We start from the raw sequence: 23960 nt of genomic DNA, 5'->3' as shown, positions 1-23960 counted from the left end.
ATTCCCTCCTCCCTGAGCCCTAGGCAACTATTCTACTTTCCATCTCTATGAATTGTATTATTATACTTTTTAAAAAAGATTTTATTTATTTATTTGAGAGAGAGAGAGCGTGCACGTGCAAGGGGAGGGGCAGAGGGGGAAGGAGAAGCAGACTTCCCAGTGAGTGGGGACCCTGATGTGGGACCAGATCCCAGGACCCTGCAATCATAACCTGAGCCAAAGTCAGACACAAAACTGATTGAGCCACCCAGGTGCCCCGTATTATCATACTCTTCACAAACTGAGGATACCAAAGTTCAAAGAGTAATTTGTTTCCAGGAGATAGAATCTGGACTGAACCCAGGCCGCTGTTCATGCTCTTAAGCCACTTTGAAATAGGGCTTCATCGCAAGAGCATCTGCAGTGTGTTTTACTTCCCTCATAACAAGGATGGTGCCCATGTGCCCAGGCCCTCCTCTGTGCCCCTGTGTTGCCACCATTCTCGCATTTAATCGTCACAGCAGCCCCACAGTCATTGTGAGGGGCTGTGTCCTGTCTCCCCGCAGTGTCTGATACCGAAGAGAGACACAGGAAGCATGTTCGGTGAACGGGGGCCTATCCAGTGCTTTTAAGTAGACTAACTCATACTAGATAACTTTGTTGTACGTTTTTAATGCAATTGCTTACATTTTGGGGAAAAATGTTGATTGTCTCAGGAGAAAACCAGCTGAAACTCTGGAGCTCATAAGGAACTTCCCAGTCCTCTCCACTCCCCCTCCTCCTGCGAGTGGATCTGCTCTCCGTACCCCAGGCCAGCCCGAGTCTGCCACCCCACCCCCACCCCGACCCCCATCTGCACCTCATCACCAGCTCTGTTGATCCACGGGCCAAAGGCTGAGGCAGACAGGCAAGGGGACATAAGAGACTGTCCCTGCTCGGCTTCCTCCCCCGGCCACTCCACCCACACTCTTCCTCTAGCCCAGCACAGTCCCGGCCATCCTGGAACAAGCTGTGTCCTTTCACGCCTCCCTGACTTCGCACATGCTGTTCTGAAGACTGGAATGCCTTCCCTCGTTCTCCACCTCCAAGACTCCTACAGTCTCTGCGAGCCAGCTCAGATGTCACCTCCTCTGGGAAGCCTCCTCCCTTGCCCTGTGCTGTCTGTCCGCCCCCTCCTCTGCACAGACTTGCTCATCGTATACTAAGGCACTTGGACTGCAACGAGCGACCCAGCGTCAGTGTGTCCCCCCCGTCCCCAACTCCTTGTGCTCTGCTCAGAGTAGGAGTCAAGAGGAACCCAGGGCGCTGGGGTTTTTCTTGATGCTCCTAGGACATGTGAAAATAAGATGGCAAAACAAGTTCACAAATAAATACTGAGGCATATTTTTCCACGTTTAATACATTAATGGCTTCTAATACAAAAAAATCACACCATGATTGTGCTGCTCACAAGATGATTAAAGGATTTATTAAAATATAATAATGTGGGGTGCTCCACGGGCATAGAAGTCTTTGTTAATAAGAAACAAGCTTAAGGACACAGAAAGAGGGTCTTTGATCAAATTGGTCAGTGGATCTGACGTAACGTATAACCCCATTCGGAGATAATGTCAAAAGCCTAACTTAGAGACCCTGGCCCAGTGGTTCTTCTGGCCCCTTTCCGTGATGAGGGGCTCTGCTGCCCCCTCTGTACCCAGTAGGTGCTCAGTGTTTGCCGAATGATGGGAACACATGCAGCTTTCCAAGTTAATTATTGAAAATTCTCATACAATAAGTATTCCTGAGAAACAATGAAGTCCTGAACAATGGGGCAGGAAGCCACCTCCTTCTCCAGTGACCCCCCAACCCTCAGAGTCCCGCTGAAGGCTGTGGCAGGAAGCCCCTCACCCACTGTCTTTTGTCCCCTTCTTCCCCAAGGGCACCAAAGGCGGTTGGGCTTTCCCTTTGCTCTCAGCCTCTCTTCTCCTCCGCCCTCTAAGGGTCCCAGGTGAAGAGAGAGAGAAGCACTTACTCGCAGAAGGAGGCCAGCAGCCAAGCTGGGCTCTGAGGGAGAGTGTCCTGCCCCCAGGCAGGCCTGAGGAATAAAAGAAACAGTGAGAGGACAAAGAAGGACTTAGAGCACTGGAGCAAGGGGGAGAAAGGCCTAAGGAAGTTTACAAAGCAATCTGTCAGAGAAGGGATGAAAAGGGAGCCCTGCTGGGCTGACAGGCTCAGGGGCTCAACTCACCTTAGGCCCAATTAGAAATGTGCAATTACTGCACCAAAGTCTGAACTGACCCCCCCCCCCTTTGTCCTTGTCGAGAAGTTTCCCTGAGCGCGAGGTCTCCACTTTCTGAGTTCTGGCAGCTTCAAATACCTCTGCTCTACTGGGCTCAATCTACCAATTTGCTTGAATCCACCAAACTGGCCCAACTTCCAATCCCCTCTGGATTTCCAGCAGAAACACCACATGAGGGGAAGGCCACCAGCAGATTCTCACAGCTCCTGGGCCACTCTGACTTCCCAGATTTTCTGAGCCAGTGAAAATATCCACAGGCCTTTCTGGAAGTGTCCCCCCTACCCCCGCCACTAAAGGCAGGATAAATAATAGTAACAGCTATCATGTGAGCGTTCCTTCTGCGTAGTGCTTTATGTCACCTCACTCGTGCTCACCACCAACTGAGGGACGACTGCTCTGTCTTACAGAAAGGGAAATGGGCCTGCGGAGATTGAATCACTTTCTAAAGGACAGCCAGCCAGGATTCCAACTCAGGTCTGTCTGACCTCGATACCCCACGCTCTTCCCACTGCGGACACCGTCTCTTGGGGACCTTCCAAAATTCCTTTTTCTCTTTCTTTCTTCTTCTTTATTTTTTTGTGTGTGGTACCCAAATAAATTTCAGATGGGGTAGGATGGTATAATTCTGAGCTATCTAAAGAATTCCTACCCTCACAGCTGGGGATGAGGAGTGGGAGTGGGAGAGCCAGCCTCAGGGCTGGGTAGGGTCCTAGCTCTTTTTAGACACTTGAGTAATTTAACCATAAATAACTGGGCACTGGGAACAGGACACTCACTAATAAAAGCATAGCCTGGAGTCATGTTGGGGGTTGTGGGGGGGGTGGAGAATTCAAGTCACTCAGTGGGTGGATATATCTGCAAAACAAAAGAAAAGCCCCTTTCCCAGCCCAGGCAGAGAAGTCTCCTGTAAAGTTAGAGACAACAGGCTTCTGGGCACGTAGCCAAGGTTCTGGGGATATTTATAACTTGAAGAGGGTGGGAGTCCCTAATAAGCTGCTATATTCTTTTTCCATCACTTCCCTCTCCAAGGCTACAGCGAGCTCAGAGCTCTTCCCCACGCAGAATGCCTGCTTTCCCTAGTGCTCTGCTGCCATTGTCTAATTTTCTCATCCTGGCTGGGGAAAGGGAAGGCAGCAAGCCCTTCCGTTCGGAAGAACTCCAGTTGAATGCAGCTTAGCTGCTGCTGGTGTTTCTTGGCTAGCTGCTGTGGTCTCAGGGATCTGCCTATGAGTCTGTGGTTTCTCCGAGCTGCCTGAGAGTCTGTGAGTCTTTGGGATCCGCCTACGGATCTCTGGGCTCTGCAGCCAAGTCTACGGATTTGAAATCTACCTGCGGGGCTGAGATATCCGGGATCTGCCAGTGATCTCCAGAATTCTTCCAAACACCCGAAGTCTCAGAGAACTCTGCCTGCGGATTTGGAATCTGTTTGAGGCCTCTCAGATCTTGGAGCCGGCGATCTAGTGGATCTTTTGCGGGTCAGGAGGTAAGTCTGTTCTTTCCTCAGCTGGGTTTTTCGGCTTCCCACCTTCAGCCGGTCAGGGACTGCTAGCATCCTGAAGGTCCGCCCGGCTCAGGGCTCAGAGGCCCAAGAACTCATCCGTGCAGGAAACCGTCAGAAATCCTTTTAGGAGACAACCCGTCAGGGATGATAAAGACGACTCTTCTCAGCCCTGCGGCCGGACTCGCTCCTCCTTCGGCGCCCTATCCCCCACCGTCGCTTCTGTATACCCTCAGGGTTTTCGCATCCCCTCTACTGGGCGCAACTTAACCCGCCCCTCAAGGGGCGCCCTCTTTAGAAGGACAAGGTTGGATGCCCCTATAGGGTTAACAGCGGTGGAGCCGGGACACCGCCTGGCCAAGCCGCGTACCGCACTAGCCAGCGCACCCGCGGCGCAGGGTCTCCTGGGAGTTGTAGTCCGGGTAGCCGGTGAGAGTGCCGCAGGCTCTGCTGGGAGACGTAGTGCGTGGGCGGAGCTCAAAGTTACAGCGCGGCCGCTGAGTCTCCCCTGGGGAGTGGGCGGCTGCCGCTTTCCTCTCAAGCCCCGGCTGTCAAATGAGGGCCAATCCCAGAAGAACCCAACACAGGCCAGCATCTAAATTGGGCCCGAAGTCGAAGTTAAGGCCCGACTCAAGATCGTCGGTAGCTTCTAAGGTCGTGAGGAGATGCAGGGCAACCTCTCTGGCTTAATCGGGCTGTGGTCTCCAAGTGAAGAAAGCGGAAGATACTACGCCCTGGCTAGGAGGACGTGCTTCTTTCTTCACCCTTTTGTTCTTTTCCCTCCTTGGTTTTTGGCCTCTGACTGGCCTTTGTACGCCAGAATGGAACTCCAACTCCCGGCAGGCCACGGGGACAGGCGCAGGCGTGATAGGGTGCTCAGCCGCGCTCAAGAGGCGGGCCTAACGTTCGCCATCTAATTGGCAGAGCGTTTTGCGAGCTTTGCTCGCTGATTGGTTGAGGTAGCTGCCGGAAAGGGCCCAGCCTCGAGATGGGAGAGCGGAGGCGTTCTGTGGGCTGGGCTGAGAGCCTCCTCCCCGAGACAGCATCGACTTGACCCCCCGGCCCGGGAGAGCCCGAGCCAGGGGGCTGTCTTAGTAAATTCCTACAGTGCCTCCACCCTACGGTGGCGGAGACACAGAGGGCGGGTCGCGCTCGAGGGTCAGGGAGGAGAGTGACCCGGCCCGGGTCCAGGGCCCTCCCCACCCGTCTGGCGGCCAGAACTCCAGCCCTGGGGAGTGGGCAGGGCCTGTTTTCTGTGCCTCACGCCCTGCTTTTCGCCTCCTTTAGCGCTGTCTGCTAGCTGCTTTCCTGCTCTCTCTTCTTGGAGGCGAATCCTTGAGTCCGAGATGGCAGCCACCCTGCTCATGGCTGGGTCCCAGGTAAGCCGGGGGTGGCTTCTCGGACCCTGCCTCTGCTTACCCACCTTGTCCCGGCGTTTCTTTGCTCTGCAAATCCCTGTTGGCAATTCTCTGGGATTAGTAATTCACTCGCTTCGGTATTCTGCCTCCAGGAACCTCAGTACCAGGCCAGTATAGCCACAGACAAGCATTAATCGAGCACCAGCTATATGCCTTTAAATACTGGGGAGACAAAAGATGGATGAAATGGGACCTCCCTGCCTGCTCACAATCTTTAGGGAGACAGACGATGCATCCGGTTAACTGTAATAGGACGTGATAACAGCTTTATTTGTCGTAGGAACTAAGTGCCAAAGTGCCCTGGTGTGAGAAACAAGACGTGGGAGTGATTAATGCTGGAGAGTCCGAGGGAGGAGTGGAACGGAGCAGGGGGTGGGGGCACAGAAGAACAGTTGGTCCTGGAACAGGGCCTTAAAGAATTGTAAGATCTCACTAGTCTGAGAAAGAGATTCCAGGAAAAGAGGAACATTGTGAGTAAAGGTATGGAATGATGTAGGTGATGCCTGTGTTCTGAGAAAAGTACCGCTAGAGGATAAAGTTCTGGAGTGGGCAGGGACATCTGGCTATGGAAATAGCAGGGTACTCCGCTGGTAAATGGCTCCCTTCTCTACCACATCTCTTTTTTTGTCTGCTTATTTCTTCTCTCCACTCTTCAGTTAATTCCTTTTGCCTTCTCAACGATTCTAGCCATGTCTCTAATTTCAAGAAGAAAAACTGGTACTAACCTCCAGATACCAAGTAATGAGGAAGCATTGTGTGATTTCAGGCACCTGTGACATTTGAAGATATGGCCATGTACCTCACTCGGGAAGAATGGAGACCTCTGGACCCTACACAAAGGGACCTTTACAGGGATGTTATGCAGGAGAATTATGGAAACGTCGTCTCATTAGGTAAGTAAGGATTCTCTCTCTCTCCACCCCCACATTTTCAAGACTCCCAAAAATGGCTTAACTCTTCCAATGCAACCTAGTTGTTTGATTTTTAAAGCAATTAATTGGCTATTGGCTTGAGTTCTGTCCACAGGCAAATCTTTTGAGTGTAGAAACATCAGGTCATATTGTCTAAAAAGAAAAACTGTTTCTGCCCATTTTAGAAACATTCAGATTTTTTATGCCCTGAGTCATCTACCCTTCTCCAGCCTGTTTGTACAGATCACTGACCAAACAGGTCTAACATAATGGTGCGTGCCAGGTTGTAAATGCCCCTGTAAATGGTGATTTTACTGCAAGATTGAGGGGAGTTCTGACCTAGGTTCATGGGAGGGCAAAAAGCCACATTTTTGTGTTTGTTTTGGCTTCAGAGCCCTAGCTTTGACTGACGTCCTTTATTTATCTGGAGCAGGTACTTGTCTAGAGGTGATTCGGAGTTGATCGTAGGTTTTGAATGTGTCAGATGTTCAGGAGAATCATGAATAGAATGATCACAGATTCTATTAGGCAGGGAAGTGAATTTTTTTGATGGTCTGCAGACCTGTCTACTCTTGGCTGTCCTTTGGTATGGATGTAACTAGAATAAATAATATATTCTTGAGCTGAATGGTCTTTGACTCACTTAGTCTCTTGGTAACACTTGACAGAAGTTAGCAACTGTGTATGGTTCACTAGGTCATCTGCCATTCATTAGGACTAATTCTTTTTTGGAAACCCTTATTTCTGTAGCCTTTCCCAGAACAAAAGGCAACTATGAGGAGTTTCATTTTAAACTTGGGCTCTTCCTGATGTTCCAAGATTCTTGGATCTTTCCTTTAGAAAAGTAACTAGAAATGAAGTTAATTACCTAGATGTATTTCAGTCTCTAATCCAAATATTCCACTCAATCCAACAAAAGAATGAAGTGAGAATCTTAAAGAAATGTGAATTTATATGGCTATGGTCCAGCCCAAGTAGCACTTGTTAGAAGAATGGAAGCATGAAAGAATACACACACACACACACACACACATACACACACACAGAAAAACAAGTTCCTTTCCAGGAACTTGCCAAATAAATTTGGCACTGGGTTAATACTATTTACAAGGTTTCCTTACCTCAAGACTTGTCAGAGCCTTTAATGTGTTGAATGGCATGTGAATTTCTAAAAGAGGCTATTGGATGCACCATGCACCAAATGAATTTATGCATGGACCCTTTTCTTCCAGCATACCTACTAACCTCTTTGTTGAAGAGTATGCTAAGAAACACAACTTGGAAAATACAGTGTCTGGTAGAAAGTTTCTTGTAGGCAGTGGTTATATATTTTCATTTTCATTTCCAGACTGTATTTCGTTAATGTCGGGAATGTTCTGAGCTGTTTTTGCATCCTCCAACCTTCCCTCCTCTGCTCATACTAGGAGGCCACTGGAAAGTAGCAAGTAACATTCGGCAGTCACCTCTCCTGTCAGTTAAAGACTTGCGATAGCCAGACAAAAATGTGTTTTTTCCATAGTAACCCAGTAGATTCTTAGTAACTATGACATGGTAATAATGAAGACTTGAAAAGTTAAGAACATAATAGACAATACAATCACACATAAAATATCCAGGCCCTTGGCTTTTAGAGATTCTAATATGGAGTTTCTTATATTTTCTGTTTTCTGTTTCTGGCTCTTTTCCTTCAAAACACCAGGAATATATATAATTTTCTTAAAGAAACATTAACTCTAGTGGCACAGAGCATGAACCGTGATTAGATAGACCTGGGTTTCAATCATGGCTCCACCATTTACTACTTTATAAGCCTGCACAAGTCACTTCTCTTGTTTTTTTTTTTTTTTTAAGATTTAATTTATTTGTCAGAGAGAGCAAGTGCACAAACAGGGGCAGCAGCAGGCAGAGGGAGAAGCAGGCTCCCTGCTGAACAAGGAGACCAAAGTGGGACTCGATCCCAGGGCCCTGGGATCATGGCCTGAGCTGAAGGCAGACACTTAACCAACTGAGCCACCAAGTGTTGCCCTTCTCCGGGTCTTGGATTTAAATCATCATAGAGGGCGCCTGAGTGGCTCAGTGGGTTAAGCCTCTGCCTTCGGCTCAGGTCATGATCTCAGGGTCTGGGATCAAGGCCCGCATCAGGCTCTCTGCTCAGTGGGAAGCCTGTTTCCCCCTCTCTCTCTGCCTGCCTCTCTGCCTACCTGTGACCTCTCTCTCTCTCTCTCAAATAAATAAATAAATAAAATCTTTTTAAAAAAAATAAATAAATCATCATAGAGTGGAAATCATCATAAAGCCGGACTTTCAGGGGGTTGAAATAATGGGATAAAGAACTTAGCACAATGCCTGGTACACAGTAGATAAATTTTTTGTGTGTATTTGCCAGTATTATTATTATGACTATTTGCCCTTTATTACAGATTTTGAGATCAGGAGTGAGAACGAGGTGAATCCAAAGCAAGAGATTAGTGAAGATGTAGAATTTGGGACTGCCTCTGAAAGACCTGTTGGGAATACTGAGGAAAATCCTGAAAATGAAGAGGCCTTTGAAAGCGGGGATAGACCAGAAAGACAGTGGGGAGATTTAACAGCAGAAGAATGGGTAAGCTATCCTCTTCAACAAGTCACTGATCTGCTTGTTCACAAGGAAGTCCACACAGGCATCCGATATCATATATGCTCTCATTGTGGAAAGGCCTTCAGTCAGATCTCAGACCTTAATCGACATCAGAAAACCCACACTGGAGACAGACCCTATAAGTGTTATGAATGTGGAAAGGGCTTCAGTCGAAGCTCACATCTTATTCAGCATCAAAGAACACACACTGGGGAAAGGCCCTATGACTGTAATGAATGCGGGAAAAGTTTTGGAAGAAGCTCTCACCTCATTCAGCACCAGACAATCCACACTGGAGAAAAGCCCCACAAATGTAACGAGTGTGGGAAAAGTTTCTGCCGGCTGTCTCACCTAATCCAGCACCAAAGGACACACAGTGGGGAAAAGCCCTATGAGTGTGAGGAGTGTGGGAAAAGCTTCAGCCGGAGCTCTCACCTAGCTCAGCACCAGAGGACCCACACAGGTGAGAAGCCTTACGAGTGTAATGAATGTGGACGAGGCTTCAGTGAGAGATCTGATCTTATCAAACACTATCGAGTCCATACGGGGGAGAGGCCCTACAAGTGTGATGAGTGTGGGAAGAATTTCAGTCAGAACTCCGACCTAGTGCGCCATCGCAGAGCCCACACAGGAGAAAAGCCGTACCACTGTAACGAATGTGGGGAGAATTTCAGCCGTATCTCACACTTGGTTCAGCACCAGAGAACCCACACTGGGGAAAAGCCATACGAATGTAATGCTTGTGGGAAAAGCTTCAGCCGGAGCTCTCATCTCATCACACACCAGAAAATTCACACTGGAGAGAAGCCCTACGAGTGCAACGAGTGTTGGCGAAGCTTTGGTGAAAGATCAGATCTAATTAAACACCAGAGAACCCACACTGGAGAGAAGCCCTATGAGTGTGTACAGTGTGGAAAAGGTTTCACTCAGAGCTCCAACCTCATCACACATCAAAGAGTTCATACGGGAGAGAAGCCGTATGAATGTACCGAATGTGAGAAGAGTTTCAGCCGGAGCTCAGCTCTAATTAAACATAAGAGAGTTCATACTGACTAAGTCCTGTAATTAACAAGAAATGATTCATTTGAAGGTACAGTTTTATTTGATATCCAAGAGCTCTCTCAAGACTGAGCTTCTTTTACCATACTGAATTTCCATGTGGGCCACAGGTTAAAACATCAAAGAAGATAAGCCATTTGCAATTCTGACCCACAACTCTGGGAATGTTATCTCCTCCTCCAAAGTAATGATTTTTATTCATTCAATATTAATGAAGTACTTCATCAAAATCAACCCCACAAATAACTGGGAATCGGAAGACCAGGGGATAAATGCTGGTAAATACTCAGGCCTGGAAATGGAGTAAAACTTTAAAAGTTATTTCTCTCATCCTTGGCCCAAAGAACTATGCTAGGGGAAATGTTGGACTGTAATAGGGTGGTCACAGCTGCTTCAGAACAAGACAACCAGAGACTGCCCAAATTGCCACACCTATTCACTCTCTGTAGTAGTTGGGCACACACATCTTCCCCTTCAAAAGGCTTTTTCCTTGAGTTGCTCATGCATTTGTCTCTTTCCATCTTCCTGAGAGCAGGATTCTGCACGATGAAGGCAATGATCAAAACTTTTCTCATTGTTTCTAATTTAACTTTATTAAAGCTTGCATCTTTGGAGAAGCCAACTGAAGATATAGATTGAAAGGAAAAATGAGACACAGGTTTGGGGACCAAGGAACTCATCAGTGGTGGTGACTTTAGCAAAAGAGGTGCCCACTGTTGTTCTCGCCATTAATCAGAATGTATTCATTTTCTTTGGGAATCATTGTAGGGAACATTGTAGGGAAAATATCTTCAAGGAAAGCTAGGACCATACTGATGGTGGAGTGTAAGGAGCAAGTGGAATTGACCACTTCAGGGAAGGAAACACAGAATTCCTCCCCAAGGAATACCACCGGTCCTTTCTGTGTTCTTCCCCCTCTGCCCTTTAAGATCAATTCTCCTTATACTGCTAACTCTAGAATTTGATAAGGGCCACATCCCAGTGTTCATCTTGGCTTGCATAAGGGCATGTGTAATGTACAGTAAAACGTGTATTCCTGTAATTTTTCCGGTAGCGGAAACTGTATTCACACAGAATTAGCATGTTCTTGGGTGATGTTGATCATGTGACAGAGCTGCAGACAACTTCAGTGTGAGAAATGTCCTTTTGTTTTCATTTTTTCTAAGGAAAAAAAACTTAAAACACTAGTGCTCTAGTGTGCCCTCTCCTGTAAGATCTGTCTTTGTACAGAACTAAGCACTTGTTTCTGTGTATCAGCCAATTGGGGGAGACAGTGACTGGATAGAGAGGTTGATTGTCCTGTTCTCAGACTGAATTATCTTCTCTTTGGCCTAGTCACAAGGAATTAATAAACCTAGATAGGAATGTATCTCCATCCTCTCAGTCTACAGAAACATGTAGTTAAAATGAGAGTTGACCCAATTTAAACCTGTTAGTGTCAGATCCTCTCATCCCAGCTCACCATAGGAATTAAGAAATACCCCAGATGTTGATGCTTACCCAGGCTTTTGGGGATGGCAGTGTGAGGGGACTAGAGTAAGGAGTATATATTTTTGAGAGTGCCCCCAAGTTCTTCCTACTGTGCTTTATCGTGAGTGTTGTAACATTTGAAAAATACTTCTGCCATAGGTCTTTGGGACTTGGTGTGTTAAGGGAGCCAGTGGTCTCTCGGGGAGTCTGCTAAAATGAGTCATTAGGACCCACAGCTCTGTGGGCCTGCGTCCTCTGCAGTGAGTGACAAAGCCTTGAAAGTAACACCACCTCTCCCGGAAGGAGGTTTCTTTATTATGTTGCCTCCCCTACTGAAATATAAACTGGGGCAGGGAGCATGCTTTGTGTTCTATACAAAAATCTAGCCGATGGTGGGTATTCATATTTTAATTGTTGAATGACTTACATGTTCTTGATGACTCAACTCGAGTATGTCTTTTCCCGTGTCAGTGTTGCTAATGGTTTTAATGACTAGCAAAGTTCTGTTGTTTCTGTGAGCCACAGTGGGCGTCAGCTTTGGAGTGGCCCCAGAAGACAGCATTCTCATGACCCAAGTATATATCACTCCCGTTTTCTTCCCCCACTCTTCTGCCTTGCCCCAAGCTGCTCCTGCTGCTGCTCTGGCTTCTTAGAGGTGAGTGGCTCAAGAAGAGGCTTCTAAGTGCCCCAGCCTTCTCTCCATATGCCTACACTCCAGCTGGGAAGTTAGAAGGGCAAGGGCCAAGACCACCTGTTTCCTCTCTTTTTTCCCAACTGCTGCCCATTTGCCGTGTTGAACTTTGTGTAGAACTTATGCATCAGACTCTCCTTGCTAATGCTTTTTGCATGTCTTCTGCTCCCCAGTCTCTGGCTGCTTCTGCACATACCCTGAACACTTTGTGCCTGTTTTCTATGGTTGTGGAGAGTGAGTGAATAAGTAAGTGTGTAGAGCAGTTTTTCGTACGGTATTGGTCGCAGTTATGCTAGTGTCTACATCTGTATTCTAACAATATTCTATAATTAAAAGTATAATTTTTAAAAGTCAAAACACTGAGAATTATTTTAGTCATCCACCACTGATTCCTAAGATGGCATTTCATCAGATTCATTAAAATGGGCATGACTGTCTTTACATTAATGCATTTGTACAGATGTTCTCGTGGAAATGGGGGAGTACGTTGTTTTTACACATGGGTGAACCCTCTGGATATTGCCAAAATTTGGGAAGATGCAAAAATCTGGGTAGTTTCCTATATAGATTGGGCTGGTAGCAAAAGAGCATGGAAATAATTTGGTTATGAGTGGCCCATTAGCTTTGGAGAGGGAAAAAAACAAACACATCCAAAGCAGAAATGAGAGGAGGCCTTTGTTGCTTTAAGGAGGTATTTTTGGGTACCTGTTGAGAATGCTGAAACAATTTCTACTGAACCAGTATTGGGATCCCAGAACAGATAACCTCTCAGCAACAGTCAAAGGCTCTCTGTTCACAACAGTTAGTTTGCCTAAGGCAGTGATTATGTATTACTAGGGTGTGGCTATGTTTTCAAATCACTTACAAGCAATTTTCTTTGATGAATACCTTCTTTAAAGGGAGGACCAGGCTAGGCAGAGGGAGGGAGTAGAAGTGCTTTAAATTGAGGAAAAACACCAATACGGAAGAAAAATTGTAACTATACCTATTGCCAAAAAACCCTTTTTAAAATTCTATTTTTTCCTCTACGTGATCAACAGTTTTTATTTCTGGGAGGAAACGTAAAAGGGAAACGGGGGCTCACCCGGAGCCTCTGCTCTAAAGGTATTTGATATGTTAATGATTCGCCATTATTGTAAAGGAGATTTCCTTCTGTGTGATCTGTTCTCTAAGAGGCTAGGTTAGGGCTTTGCTTCCAGGCCGGGAGGATACCAATGAACGGCACTGAAATGATAATTTGTTAAGTGGTTCCCTACTGTTTCAAAAGTTGGTATTATTTGAAAAGGAGTTCCTGTGCCCTGGGATAAATGGACTCTCTGAAGCATTGGTTAGATACCCATCTCTACGATAGCCTGGGCTACCGCTTCTCTGTTGGGGACTCCAAGATAAAAGGTCATTAGTGAAAACCACTGAGGAGTCAAACTAACAGAAGAAAATTACCTTGTTATGACCTAAAATTGTTTCATAGTTAATCCCATTTTAAAATCTGTTTTCTTAAATGCTTCATGTTCAAAGTTTGTATCATTTTCAGCATCTCCAAAGGTGGGTTTGTTTTTCCTTCTGGGGGAGATTGAGGCTGATAACCTCAAGATCTCACTCTGAGTTTCACAGTAGCCCTTGCGCCTAACTGCCTTGTAGACCCCTCCATTTGGAAATTACCCAGGCACCTTAAAATCAATGCCCCACCTGACCTTAGCATTTTCTTCCACCACCTCCCAGCTGCCTCTCCTATAATTCTTTCCCTCCCTCTCTCCCTCCCTTTACCCCTCCCTCCCTTCTTTCCTTCCTCCTTTTTCCTTCCTTTAGATTTACTTATCCATTTGAGATAGAGAGGGGGGCATGTGAGAGAGATTGAGGAGAGGGGCAGAGAGAGGGAGAAAATCTAGCCAACTCACTGCTGAACAGGGAATGTGGCATGAGGCTACATCCCATGACCCATGAGATCACAACCTGAGCCGAAACCAAGAGTAGAATGCTTAACTGACTGAACCACCCAGGCACCCCTCCTGTATTTCTTAACTCAGTCATTGCCCAGTTATCCAAGCTGGACACTTGCATATCATACTCAACAGCTCCTGCTCCTTTTGGCACCCTCCCCAAACCAATAAATATTAGCGGACTAGTCATTCAGTCATGACCAACCTTCCTTTCTCTACTTGCTCTCTCACGACTTACCATGTGACCTTGGGCAAGTTAATTAATTTTCCTGCTCCTTGGATTTCCCATCCATAAAATGGCTTAGTTCTATCTGCCTCATGGAGTTGCAAAGATATAAGCAAGGTAATGGGCTCGGCTGCAGTCATTCAGACCATCACCAGGCCACATCTTGCTTACAGTGTTTCTTCTTTTAAATTTTCCTTAGTTAACATACAGCGCAATATGGGTTTCTGGAGTAAAATTCAGTGATTCATTACTTACATACACCTCCCAGTGCACATCACAACAGATGCCCTCCTTAATACCCATCACCCGTTTAACCCACCCCCCACCCACCTCCCTCCATCAACCCTGTCTGTTTTCTATCTTTAAGAGTCTCCTATGGCTTGTTTCCCTCTCTCCTTTTTTTTTTCCTTCGTCCCCTTCCCATATGCTCATCTGTTTTCTTAAATTCCACATATGAGTGAGATCATGAATCATACAGTATTTGTATTTCTCTGACTTATTTCACTTAGCATTAATACACTCTAGCTCCAGTCTTGTCGTTGCAAATACTTTTAAAGATTTTATTTGGGGGGAGGGTACCTGGGTGGCTCAGTCAGTTGGGCATCTCCCTTCAGCTCAGGTTGTGGTCCCTGTCCCCAGGGGTCGAGCCCCATGCCGGGCTCCCTGCTCAGTGGGGAGTCTGCTTCTCCCGTTCTTCCCCCAGCTTGTGTTTTCTCTTTCTCTCTCTGCTCTCTGCGTGTGCTCTCTTTCTCAAGTAAGTAAATAAATAAATAAAATATTTTTAAAGAAAGATTTTATTTTATTTTTAGGGTGAGCAAGCAGTGGGTGGGGCAGAGGGAGAGGGAGAATCCTGAAGCTGACTGCCTGCTGAGCACAGAGCCCAGAGTGGGCCCCGTGCCAGGACCCTGAGATCATGACTTGAGCTGAAGTTGAGTTGGCACCTTACCAAACGAGGTGCCCCTAAAGATTTTACTTTTAAGTAATTTTTACACCCACCTTGGTACTCAAACTCACAACCCCAAGATCAAGAGTTGCAAGTTCCTCTGACTGAGCCAGCCAGGCACCCCACATCTTGCTTACTGAAACCACCTCCTAATGTGTTTTTCATTTTTTTTAAAAAAAGATTTTATTTTTGCAAGAGAGAGAGAGCGAAAGAGAGAGCCCGCGCACGCACAAGAAGCGGGAGGGACAGAGGAGAAGCAAACTCCCCGCTAAGCTAGGAACCCAGATGCAGGACTCCGTCCCAGGACCCTGGGATCATGACCTGAGCCGAAGGCCGCTGCTCAACAGACTGAGCCACCCAGGTGCCTGAGCTAGGACTTTCTGAAGAGGAAATCCTTTCCTGCCACTGTTCTGTGTAAAACCTTCTCATGCCTCCCATTGCCAGCTGCATACAGTGAAACTCCTTCTGTGTTCATCTTTTAGGAGACCATCTTTGCTCTGGCCTCTGCTGCCCTCCGCTGCCCTCAGATTCAGTTCTCTGCACTACACTCTCCATCCTGTTCTGGAGAATAGCTCTTTCCGCTATTCCAGCCAACTCCTCCTCTCCTTCAGGTCTCATACCTCACTTGTTCTAGGAACCCTTTCCCAATCCCACAAGACTGGATCAGATGTTCCTTGTCAGTGTTCCATGGGTTTATTCCAATCAAAGCACTTTATCCCTGTTTCATAATTGCCTGTTTACTTTTTCGTCTCCTCCATTAGACTGTTACCCTTGAAGTCATTGTGTCTTGCTCATCATTGAATCTTTAGCTGCTAGCAAATGTTTGACTTCAGGCACAGAGTAGGCAGACATCAGATATCTGTTGGATAAATGAGAGGAGAATATGTGTACACTTCCTTCCCCTCAGCAAGGCTGGTGGCTTCAGGTCTGATTTGCCATCACACAGGCTACTCATGAAAGAACTGTAGAAATTCTGTCATTGCATACCTGGTGGGGCCTTATGCAAGAGGGCGAAAGCTCCCCCAGGTGAGGTCCTCCATTTAAGACGTCTCCTCTCCCCTCCCCCAGGTAAAGCTGGGATCATGAAGACACCACCCCCTGATGGTTCCTGTGTTTAATGAGACTTTGTCATCTTTGGAGGGTTAACTAGGAATAGACTCTCTATGGCAACTTGGGAGCTGTGTTCACGGCAGGCTGTCAATGCAGGAAGCGTGGGCAGGATTTTAAGATCCCTGCTCTAAGTTTGGTATTTGGTCAAACTCTGAATTCTCCAAGCAGATCACATAAACCAAATGTGATTAATCTTTTACAGGGAGACTCCAGATTCATTTGAGAATCTCATGAAAGTTTTGCAGCATTTGCTTTTATGGAGTTTTGAGAATTCTTTGTATGTTTTGGATACAAGGCCTCTATCAGACATCGGATTTGCAAAAATTTCTCCCCCTCTTTGGCTTGTCTTTTCATTCTCTTAATAGTGTCTTTCGAAGAACCAGTTTTAAATTTTGATGTTCATTTTCTGTTAGGATTTTGATCCAAGGTTTCCTTCTCTGGATCTCCACATGGATAGCTCTTGAATCGTAGCACTTAAATCTGGTTTTTAGCGAGGGCAGGAAGAAGCACACTTTCTGAACTTCATTCTTGTTGAGTTATATCCCCTCTAGTGGAGTTTGGGTTTTAGTCTAGGTAGTACTGCCATTAGATCAGGACAACAGGGAGAGCCTCCTGAGCCCGGCTCTTTAAAGGGCCTGATCTGGCTCTCCTCCAGTTGCACATTTCTTCATGGGGTTAAGGGGACATGCCCACCCAGAGCTCACACCCCTCTCCCCTTCTCTAGATCACAAACTCCAAGTATTTAGGACCTTGCAATTCTTTGCCCAAACAGCTCACTTCCAAGCTTCTTCTCCAGGTTGTTTTCTTGAGGGCAAATCAAACTTGTGTGTGTACCCCTAGGCCTAGGTTTATAGGATATACTTATACTACTAGGCTTATAGGATAGACTTATACCTGCAGGTTAGGTAGCCTCCCACATGTGGACACTAGGGCCCTTCTAGAACAGGGCAGACAGAATGGGAAAAGAAGGGGGACAGGCCTCTGTTTGTACTCTATTCCTTTTCTGGTTCCAGGTATGCTGTCAAAAATTTCTGGGACACCTGGATGGCTGAGTAGGAAGAGCAGGTGACTCTTGAGCTCCAGGTCATGAGTTTGAGCCTCACGTTGGGTGTAGAGATTACTAAAATAAATAATTTAAAAAAATTTAGGGTGTGCCTGGCTGGCTCAGTAGTAGAGCAAGTAACTCTTCTAGATCTTGGGGTTGTGAGTTTGGGCCCCACATTGAAAGTAGAGCTTACTTAAAAAATTTTTTTCATGAGTGACTTGTGAAGAGGAGTCAGAACTTGGAAATTCCAGATTTCTGAGGTAAGTGATTCATTGAGTGGGTGAGTATGCTACAAATGGAGCCAGAACACATAAAAGAGGAGGAATCTGGGATGGGTATCAAGATTACAAGTTAAAGGGTCCCTGGGTGGCTCAGTGGGTTAAGCATCTGCCTTTGGCTCAGGTCATGATCCCAGGGTCCTGGTATTGAGTCCCACATCTGGCTCCTTGCTCAGTGGGGAGCCTGCTTCTCCTTCCCTCTCCCTGCTACTCCACCTGCTTGTGCTTTCTCTCTCTCTGTCAAATAAATAAATAAAAATTCTTTAAAAAAGATTACAAGTTAAGTCATTTAACAAAAATTTGCTGAGCACCAGTTTATGTACCTGGCATAAGACTGAATGAGATGAAAACTCTGCTGTTGTAGAACTTATATTCTGGTTGGCGCGGGGGGGGGAGTGATGGACAATAAACAAAGACATACTTTGCATCTGGTGATAACAAGAAAAACAAAGAACAGAGTGAAGGGGACTGCTATTTTAGAGAGAGTGGTCAAGGAAAGCCCCCCTAAAGAGGTGACATTAGAGAAAGACCCTGGATGAGTCATCAGGATATCTGGGGAAAATGTTCTAAATCCTTAATTTACTGAAGAGCGATGTAAGGTAGTGAGGCCATGATTGGCAGGCATACTGGAGGAACAACCACCAGATTGGTGGGGGGTGGAACTCGTTGAGGAAGGGGGCAAAAGGTGGGAGATAAAAACCATCTTTAGAGACTAGATGTTGAGTTTGAAGAAACTGTTAGATCCAAGCCCAGTTGAAAATATGAGTCCAGAGCCCAGGACCAAAAAGTTGGGCTGTAGGTAAAGAAATGGGAATAGCTAGCCTGGAGACGATAGTGTAAACCATGCGTGGGAATGGGTGTCCCTCCTAGAGCGTGAGAACAGCATCAAGGATGGAACCCTGGGACCACAAGTAGGTAATGATGGGTAGAGGAGAGGACCTAGAAGGAAGAACCCAGAAAATCAGGAGAGGAGAGTCACAGGGCCAAGCACGGGGCACATTTCAAGGTGTCCAGACAGCAAGGATGTCTAGTGAAATACTGTGTTTGAAAGTGAGTGGAGAGTATTACAGCCTTGTTATTATTAATGATAGTTAGAGAACACCTGCCCCCTTCTAATGGATATTTCAGTTTAAGGGTAATGAGAATTTTGTTACATGCACATAGTCTATTTATAATCAATTCCTACTGTTTTATTGGGTTTTAAAAGCAAGACATATGTAAGTTACGCTGAAGGAGCAGAATTCACAATCCCTGTTGACTCTTAACTTGGCTAACAGTGTGTTTAACTTGTACATTTAAATATGGGTAATAATTCTTAGAATTCTCTGAATTCCCCTGATTTGGGTTAAAAGCTGATAGTAACACTTTCATAAAAGACTTGCAGATAGAGCTCTTCTACCTGTCTATAGGGAAGCCTTAAAATAATTAGAACTCAGTGGACCAAATATTATGTTCATTGGTCTCCTAGAATTTGATTTCTGGACTTTGGGTGGCAGGTGTGGCTGTTGCCTGTGCCTCTCTCTCTAAATGGCTACAGAGGTCAGTGTCAACGGATAGATACATGAAGTTCCTGGTGGTGAGTTGCCAGGGAATCTTGTTGTTGCGGAGTCTGTTAAATTCTTCCATGAGACCAAGCATTTATCGCTCTTAAGTCGGATCTAATAATCCTAATTATTTAGGAAATAAATTTTTAAAAAGTTGATTCTTGCTTTCTTGGGTTTGACTGGGGCATTGGAAAGGAGAGCTCACTTTTTTCAGTTTTGCCATATTCCCTCAACAGAACCCAAGGATAAGAGAAAATCCATGACAAAAAAAAGTAATAAGGACAAAAAGAACTTCAAAACCAGAGACTTCCAACATAAGGTTTGGGAATATGAAGCCTTAAAAAGAGGGAGGTTTAACCTTATTGGTTTTGATTCTTCTCTTCTGACCGTGTAACATAATGATTAAGAGACTAGAATTTGGGGGCGCCTATGTGGCTCAGACAATTAGCATCCGACTCTTGATTTCAGGGTTGTCAGCTCAAGCCCCACATGGCTCCACACTCAGTGGGAGTGACTAGAATTTGGAGTTACATCGGAGTTTGAGTCTCAGCTCTAGCTTGATCCTGAGTTTCTACATCTCAAAAGGGAGAGGATACATTTTGATATTTGCCTCTAATACTGCAAGCACTTAATGAGATAATCGCGTAAGTACTTAACAAGTGTTAACTAGTATTTTTTAAATTGGATTGTTTTTTAAAAGATATTATTTATTTATTTGACAGACAGAGATCACAAGTAGGCAGAGAGGCAGGCAGAGAGGCAGGCAGAGATAGGGGGGAAGCAGGCTCCCTGCCCAGCAGAGAGCTTGATGCGGGGCTCGATCCCAGGACCCTGGGATCAGGACCTGAGCCAAAAGTAGAGGCTTTAACCCACTGAGCCACCCAGGTGCCCTAGTATTATGAAGACCATATAAGTATAATCTTCATGAGTCATTTTCTTTTCTAGCAAACCTATCCAAAGGACTGCTGCTTTCCAATGTTGAGACCCTATGAGGCCACAGTTTTTTAGATATGGTTAGTTCTCAGAACAAGTTCCAATTACATTATGAAGCCACATAAGGAAAATGTCATTATCTTATATTGTGATTTGCTTGGGACTCTAAACAGTATCTTCTAACTTGTCAGATTGACATTGATGATTTTTTTTTTTGACTGGGAAAAATGTGTACTTCTGCAAGCGAAGAACCTGTCGATGCTGAGACCTTAATTGAGAAGTAGCTTGGTGAGGTGGCTTTTGGAATCACGTGGAACTGTGTTCCAGTCTTGGTTTCAGCTGTGTGGCTTTGAGAAAATGTTTTAACCTCTCTGAGACTTGTTTCCTCAATAAAATGGGAAAATATCACTTATCCTTAAGGTTTCATTTAAAGATCAGCAGTAGTATATGTGAAACACCCAATATACAGTAGAAGTTCAAATCACAGTAAAATGTCTTGTTGCTAAGGTGGAGACATGCTTTCCATTTTTTTAAAAGATTTTTTTTTTAATTTATTTGACAGAGATCACAAGTAGGCAGAGAGGCAGGCAGAGAGGAGGAAGCAGGCTCCCCGCTGAGCAGAGAGCCTGATGCGGGGTGACCTGAGCTGAAGGCAGAGGCTTTAACCCACTGAGCCACCCAGGTGCCCCATGCTTTCCATTTTAAAGTGGCTTTGATGAATTTGAGAATTAGAAGAGAATTCAACAAGCTAGTGCAAGAATAATCACCTTCTCTTCCTCCTCCTCCTCTTCCTTCTTAAATATTTTATTTATTTACTTGACAGACAGCACAGACTAGGGAAGTGGGAGATAGAGAAGCAGGCGCCCCCCTGAGCAGGGAGCAAGATGCAGGACTTCATCCCAGGATCCTGGAATCATGACCAGACCTGAAGGCAGACACTTAACCTACTGAGCCACCCAGGTGCCCTCGCCCTTTTAAAGATATATTCATTTATTTTAGAGAGAGTAGAGCTCCATCATGACATGAGCCAAAATCAAGAGTTGGTTGCTTAACCAGCTGACCCACCCAGGCGCCCTTGGCACGTTCTTTTTTAAAAGAAGCATAATCCTAGGAAGTATAAATGAGAAACAGCTTTCAGCTCTGGTCAGTTTGACTGGAGCACCACGTGTTGGAAAGCACCTTAGAATAATAAAAAAAAAATTGAAATTTGATGAAGAAAGTGAAGTTTGAAGTTTTCAGGTAAAGCTGAGTAGAGGACTCTTGGCATCTAATGTTAACAAGGGTTGGCTGGTGATGTCCTTTCCACAACATGCTACATGTGGCATTTATTTTCCAATTTCTCTCCTGTTTCTTTCTTTCTATATTGTTTTTTTCTTCCTCGCCCCTGCCTGTGCCTTTGGATTGTGGCTGCATAGCTTGTCCTTGTTAGTAGCAAGAGAAGGCACTTTGAATTGATGTCATCATGTTCGAAGTCTGAAGGAGAGACTCAGTGTTATAAAAGGGGGAAAAGCATGATGAATATTGATCTATGGATCTGGTAAGAAGGGTTGATGACTTAAAAAACTGTTAACTTCAAGTTGTAAGTAGTAAAAGTCAAAGCTTCGATTTGAGTATTCTGCTGTCCTGTAATTGTGTTTAAGAAGCAAAAGCATGTTCATTAACACACCCACTCAGACCCCAGGTTTGGTCTGTGACAGGTAAGGGTTGTAAGATGGCTTGGCTACACTGTACTAATCTCAAAAGATTAGGGATGTAGCTAGAATGCTCCCTAACACCTCATTTTTATAATGTCTATTTATATATTTGGCCTGTGTTGTTAGCTTGAATGTAAACTCTTAGAGGACAGAGATTGTGTTCCATTCATTTTATACTCCCTACTTTTAACACAGTGATTTGTCTGCAGAGGGTATACAATACATGTTTGTGGAATATCAAATGTGCACACACACACACACACACACACACACACATTTTTTTGGGGGGGAGAATGCAAAGCTCCAATGACCATATTTTCCAAAATAAAAAAAATCACAATAAATGGTTTGAAAAGGTGGAGTATATTTCTTAGGACTATAGGCCAAAATACTTGAAATGTTATACCAGAAAATACTGGGTGATGGATCACTTTAATTATGGTATTCAGCTCAAGGGTTTTTATCCTGTGGTCAGTGAATTTAAAGGAGTCTCCAGATGGAAGTGCATGGTCTTTCAAGTTAGATGAAAAAAGATAACACTTTAAAAAAAGATTTTATTTATTTATTTGAGAGATAGCAAGAGCTCACATGCATGAGCAGCGGGAGGGGCAGAGGGAGAGGGAGAAGCAGACTCTGCTGGGTGGGGAGCCTGAGGCAGGGCTCCATCTCAGGACCCCAAGATCATGACCTGAGCTAAAGCCAGAGGCTTAACTGATTGAACCACCAAGGTGCCCCCCCCCATTAAACATTTTTATTTTCATGAATGTCAAACTGAAACTTAGCATTATCCCCCATTGTGAATGCAGGCAACAAACCACAGTAGAATTAGCCATAACTTTCACTCTGTCACCAATAGATATCAAAGGCATTTTCATATCACATTAGAGTTTTGGATTTTCTTTTTAAGATTTTATTTATTATTGGGTTGCCCGGGGGGCTCAGTGGGCTAAGCCTCTGCCTTCGGCTCAGGTCATGATCTCCCATTGTCCTGGGATCAAACCCCACATCGGCCTCTCTGCTCAGCGGGGAGCCTGCTTCGCCCTCTTTCTCTGCTTGCCTCTCTGCCTACTTGTGATATCAATCTCTCTCTGTCAAATAAATGTTTGACGGAGAGAAAGACAGGGAGAGAGGGAATACAAGCAGGAGAAGTGGGAGAGGGAGAAGCAGGCTTCCTGCTGAGCAGGTAGCGTGATACAGGGCTTGATCCCATGACCCTGGGATCATAACCCCAGCCAAAGACAGATGCTTAATGACTGAAACACCCAGGCGCTCCCATATCACATTATAGTTATCATGGACTTCTTGAATACCTTCTCATCACCGCTTTAAAATTTCTGTCGTTATTTGACCTGCTGCAAGAGCTTGATACTTAATGTCTTAATAAATAAAAAGATTTATTTCTTTAAAGATGTTATTTATTTATTTGAGAGAGAGAGAGGAAGAGAGAGCACAAGAGTGGCGTGAAGGGCAGAGGGAGAAGCAGACTTCCCACACAGACTCCATCCGGGGACTCCAAGATCATGACTCCAGCCGAAAGCAGACACTTAACTGACTGAGCCACTCATGCGCCCAATAAACAGATTTACGTCACAAATTTGCTCTTAATATATTTTTTCTAGGGCGCCAGGGTGGCTCAGTCAATTAGACATCTGCCTTGGGTTCAGGTCATGATTCCAGCGTCCTGGGATCAAGCCCCGCCTCCAGCTCCCAGCCCCACAGGGAGTCGGCTTCTCCCTCTGCCACGCCTTCCACTCATTCTAGCAATCTCTCTCTCAAATAAATAAAATCTTTAAAAATATATATCTATTTCCCGGGGTGCCAGGGTGGCTCAGCCTGTTAAGCATCTGCCTTCTACTCAGGTCAATAACCAACAGGTCGTGGTATTTAGCCCCACATTGGGCTCCCTGCTTCTGGGGCACCTGCTTCTCATTCTCCCTCTTCCTGCCTGTCTCCCTGCTTGTTCTCTCTCTTTCTCTGTCAAAAAATAAACACACACCCACATATTTCCTAACTGTATTTCAATATAAAGTTTCTTTTGTAATGCTATGTATTTTATTTAACATCTAGAATAGATCCATAGCCCTTACCAAATAGCACCAAAAATGTTAATTCTTGAGTTAGGGGCACCTGGGTGGCTCAGTCGTTAAGCGTCTGCCTTTGGCTCAGGTCATGATCCCAGGGTCCTGGAATCAAGCCCTGGGTTAGGCTCCCTCATCTGCAGGAGGCCTGCTTCTCCCTCTCCCACTGCCCGTGCTTGTGTTCCCTTTCTCCCTTTGTCTCCCTCTGTCAAATAAATAAAATCTTAAAAAAAAAAAAAAAGAATTCTTGA

The 23960-nt window shown here is 45.4% G+C and overlaps 1 protein-coding gene across 4 annotated transcripts; it reads left to right on the top strand.

Annotated features, from left to right (window-relative positions):
* The first annotated feature begins 3151 nt into the window (after positions 1 to 3151).
* Positions 3152 to 12271, top strand: ZNF436 (zinc finger protein 436). 4 transcript variants are annotated; one of them, XM_044237414.1, is made up of 4 exons: positions 3152 to 3740; positions 5043 to 5134; positions 5940 to 6066; positions 8505 to 12271. In XM_044237414.1, exons 2-4 carry the CDS (start codon positions 5102 to 5104, stop codon positions 9755 to 9757), a joined length of 1413 nt encoding a protein of 470 aa, XP_044093349.1. In that variant the 5' UTR covers positions 3152 to 3740; positions 5043 to 5101; the 3' UTR covers positions 9758 to 12271. The 4 variants fall into 4 exon arrangements, with proteins under 4 accessions (XP_044093349.1, XP_044093351.1, XP_044093350.1 ...); XM_044237415.1 differs by lacking the exon at positions 3152 to 3740 and adding an exon at positions 4202 to 4409; XM_044237416.1 differs by lacking the exon at positions 5043 to 5134.
* Positions 12272 to 23960: the final 11689 nt, after the last annotated feature.

The sequence above is a fragment of the Neovison vison genome, chromosome 2 (assembly GCF_020171115.1).
Source record: "Neovison vison isolate M4711 chromosome 2, ASM_NN_V1, whole genome shotgun sequence".
NCBI lineage: Eukaryota > Metazoa > Chordata > Mammalia > Carnivora > Mustelidae > Neogale > Neogale vison.
Note: the sequence above shows the minus strand (reverse complement) of the source record. Positions and strands in the feature narration are given on the sequence as shown.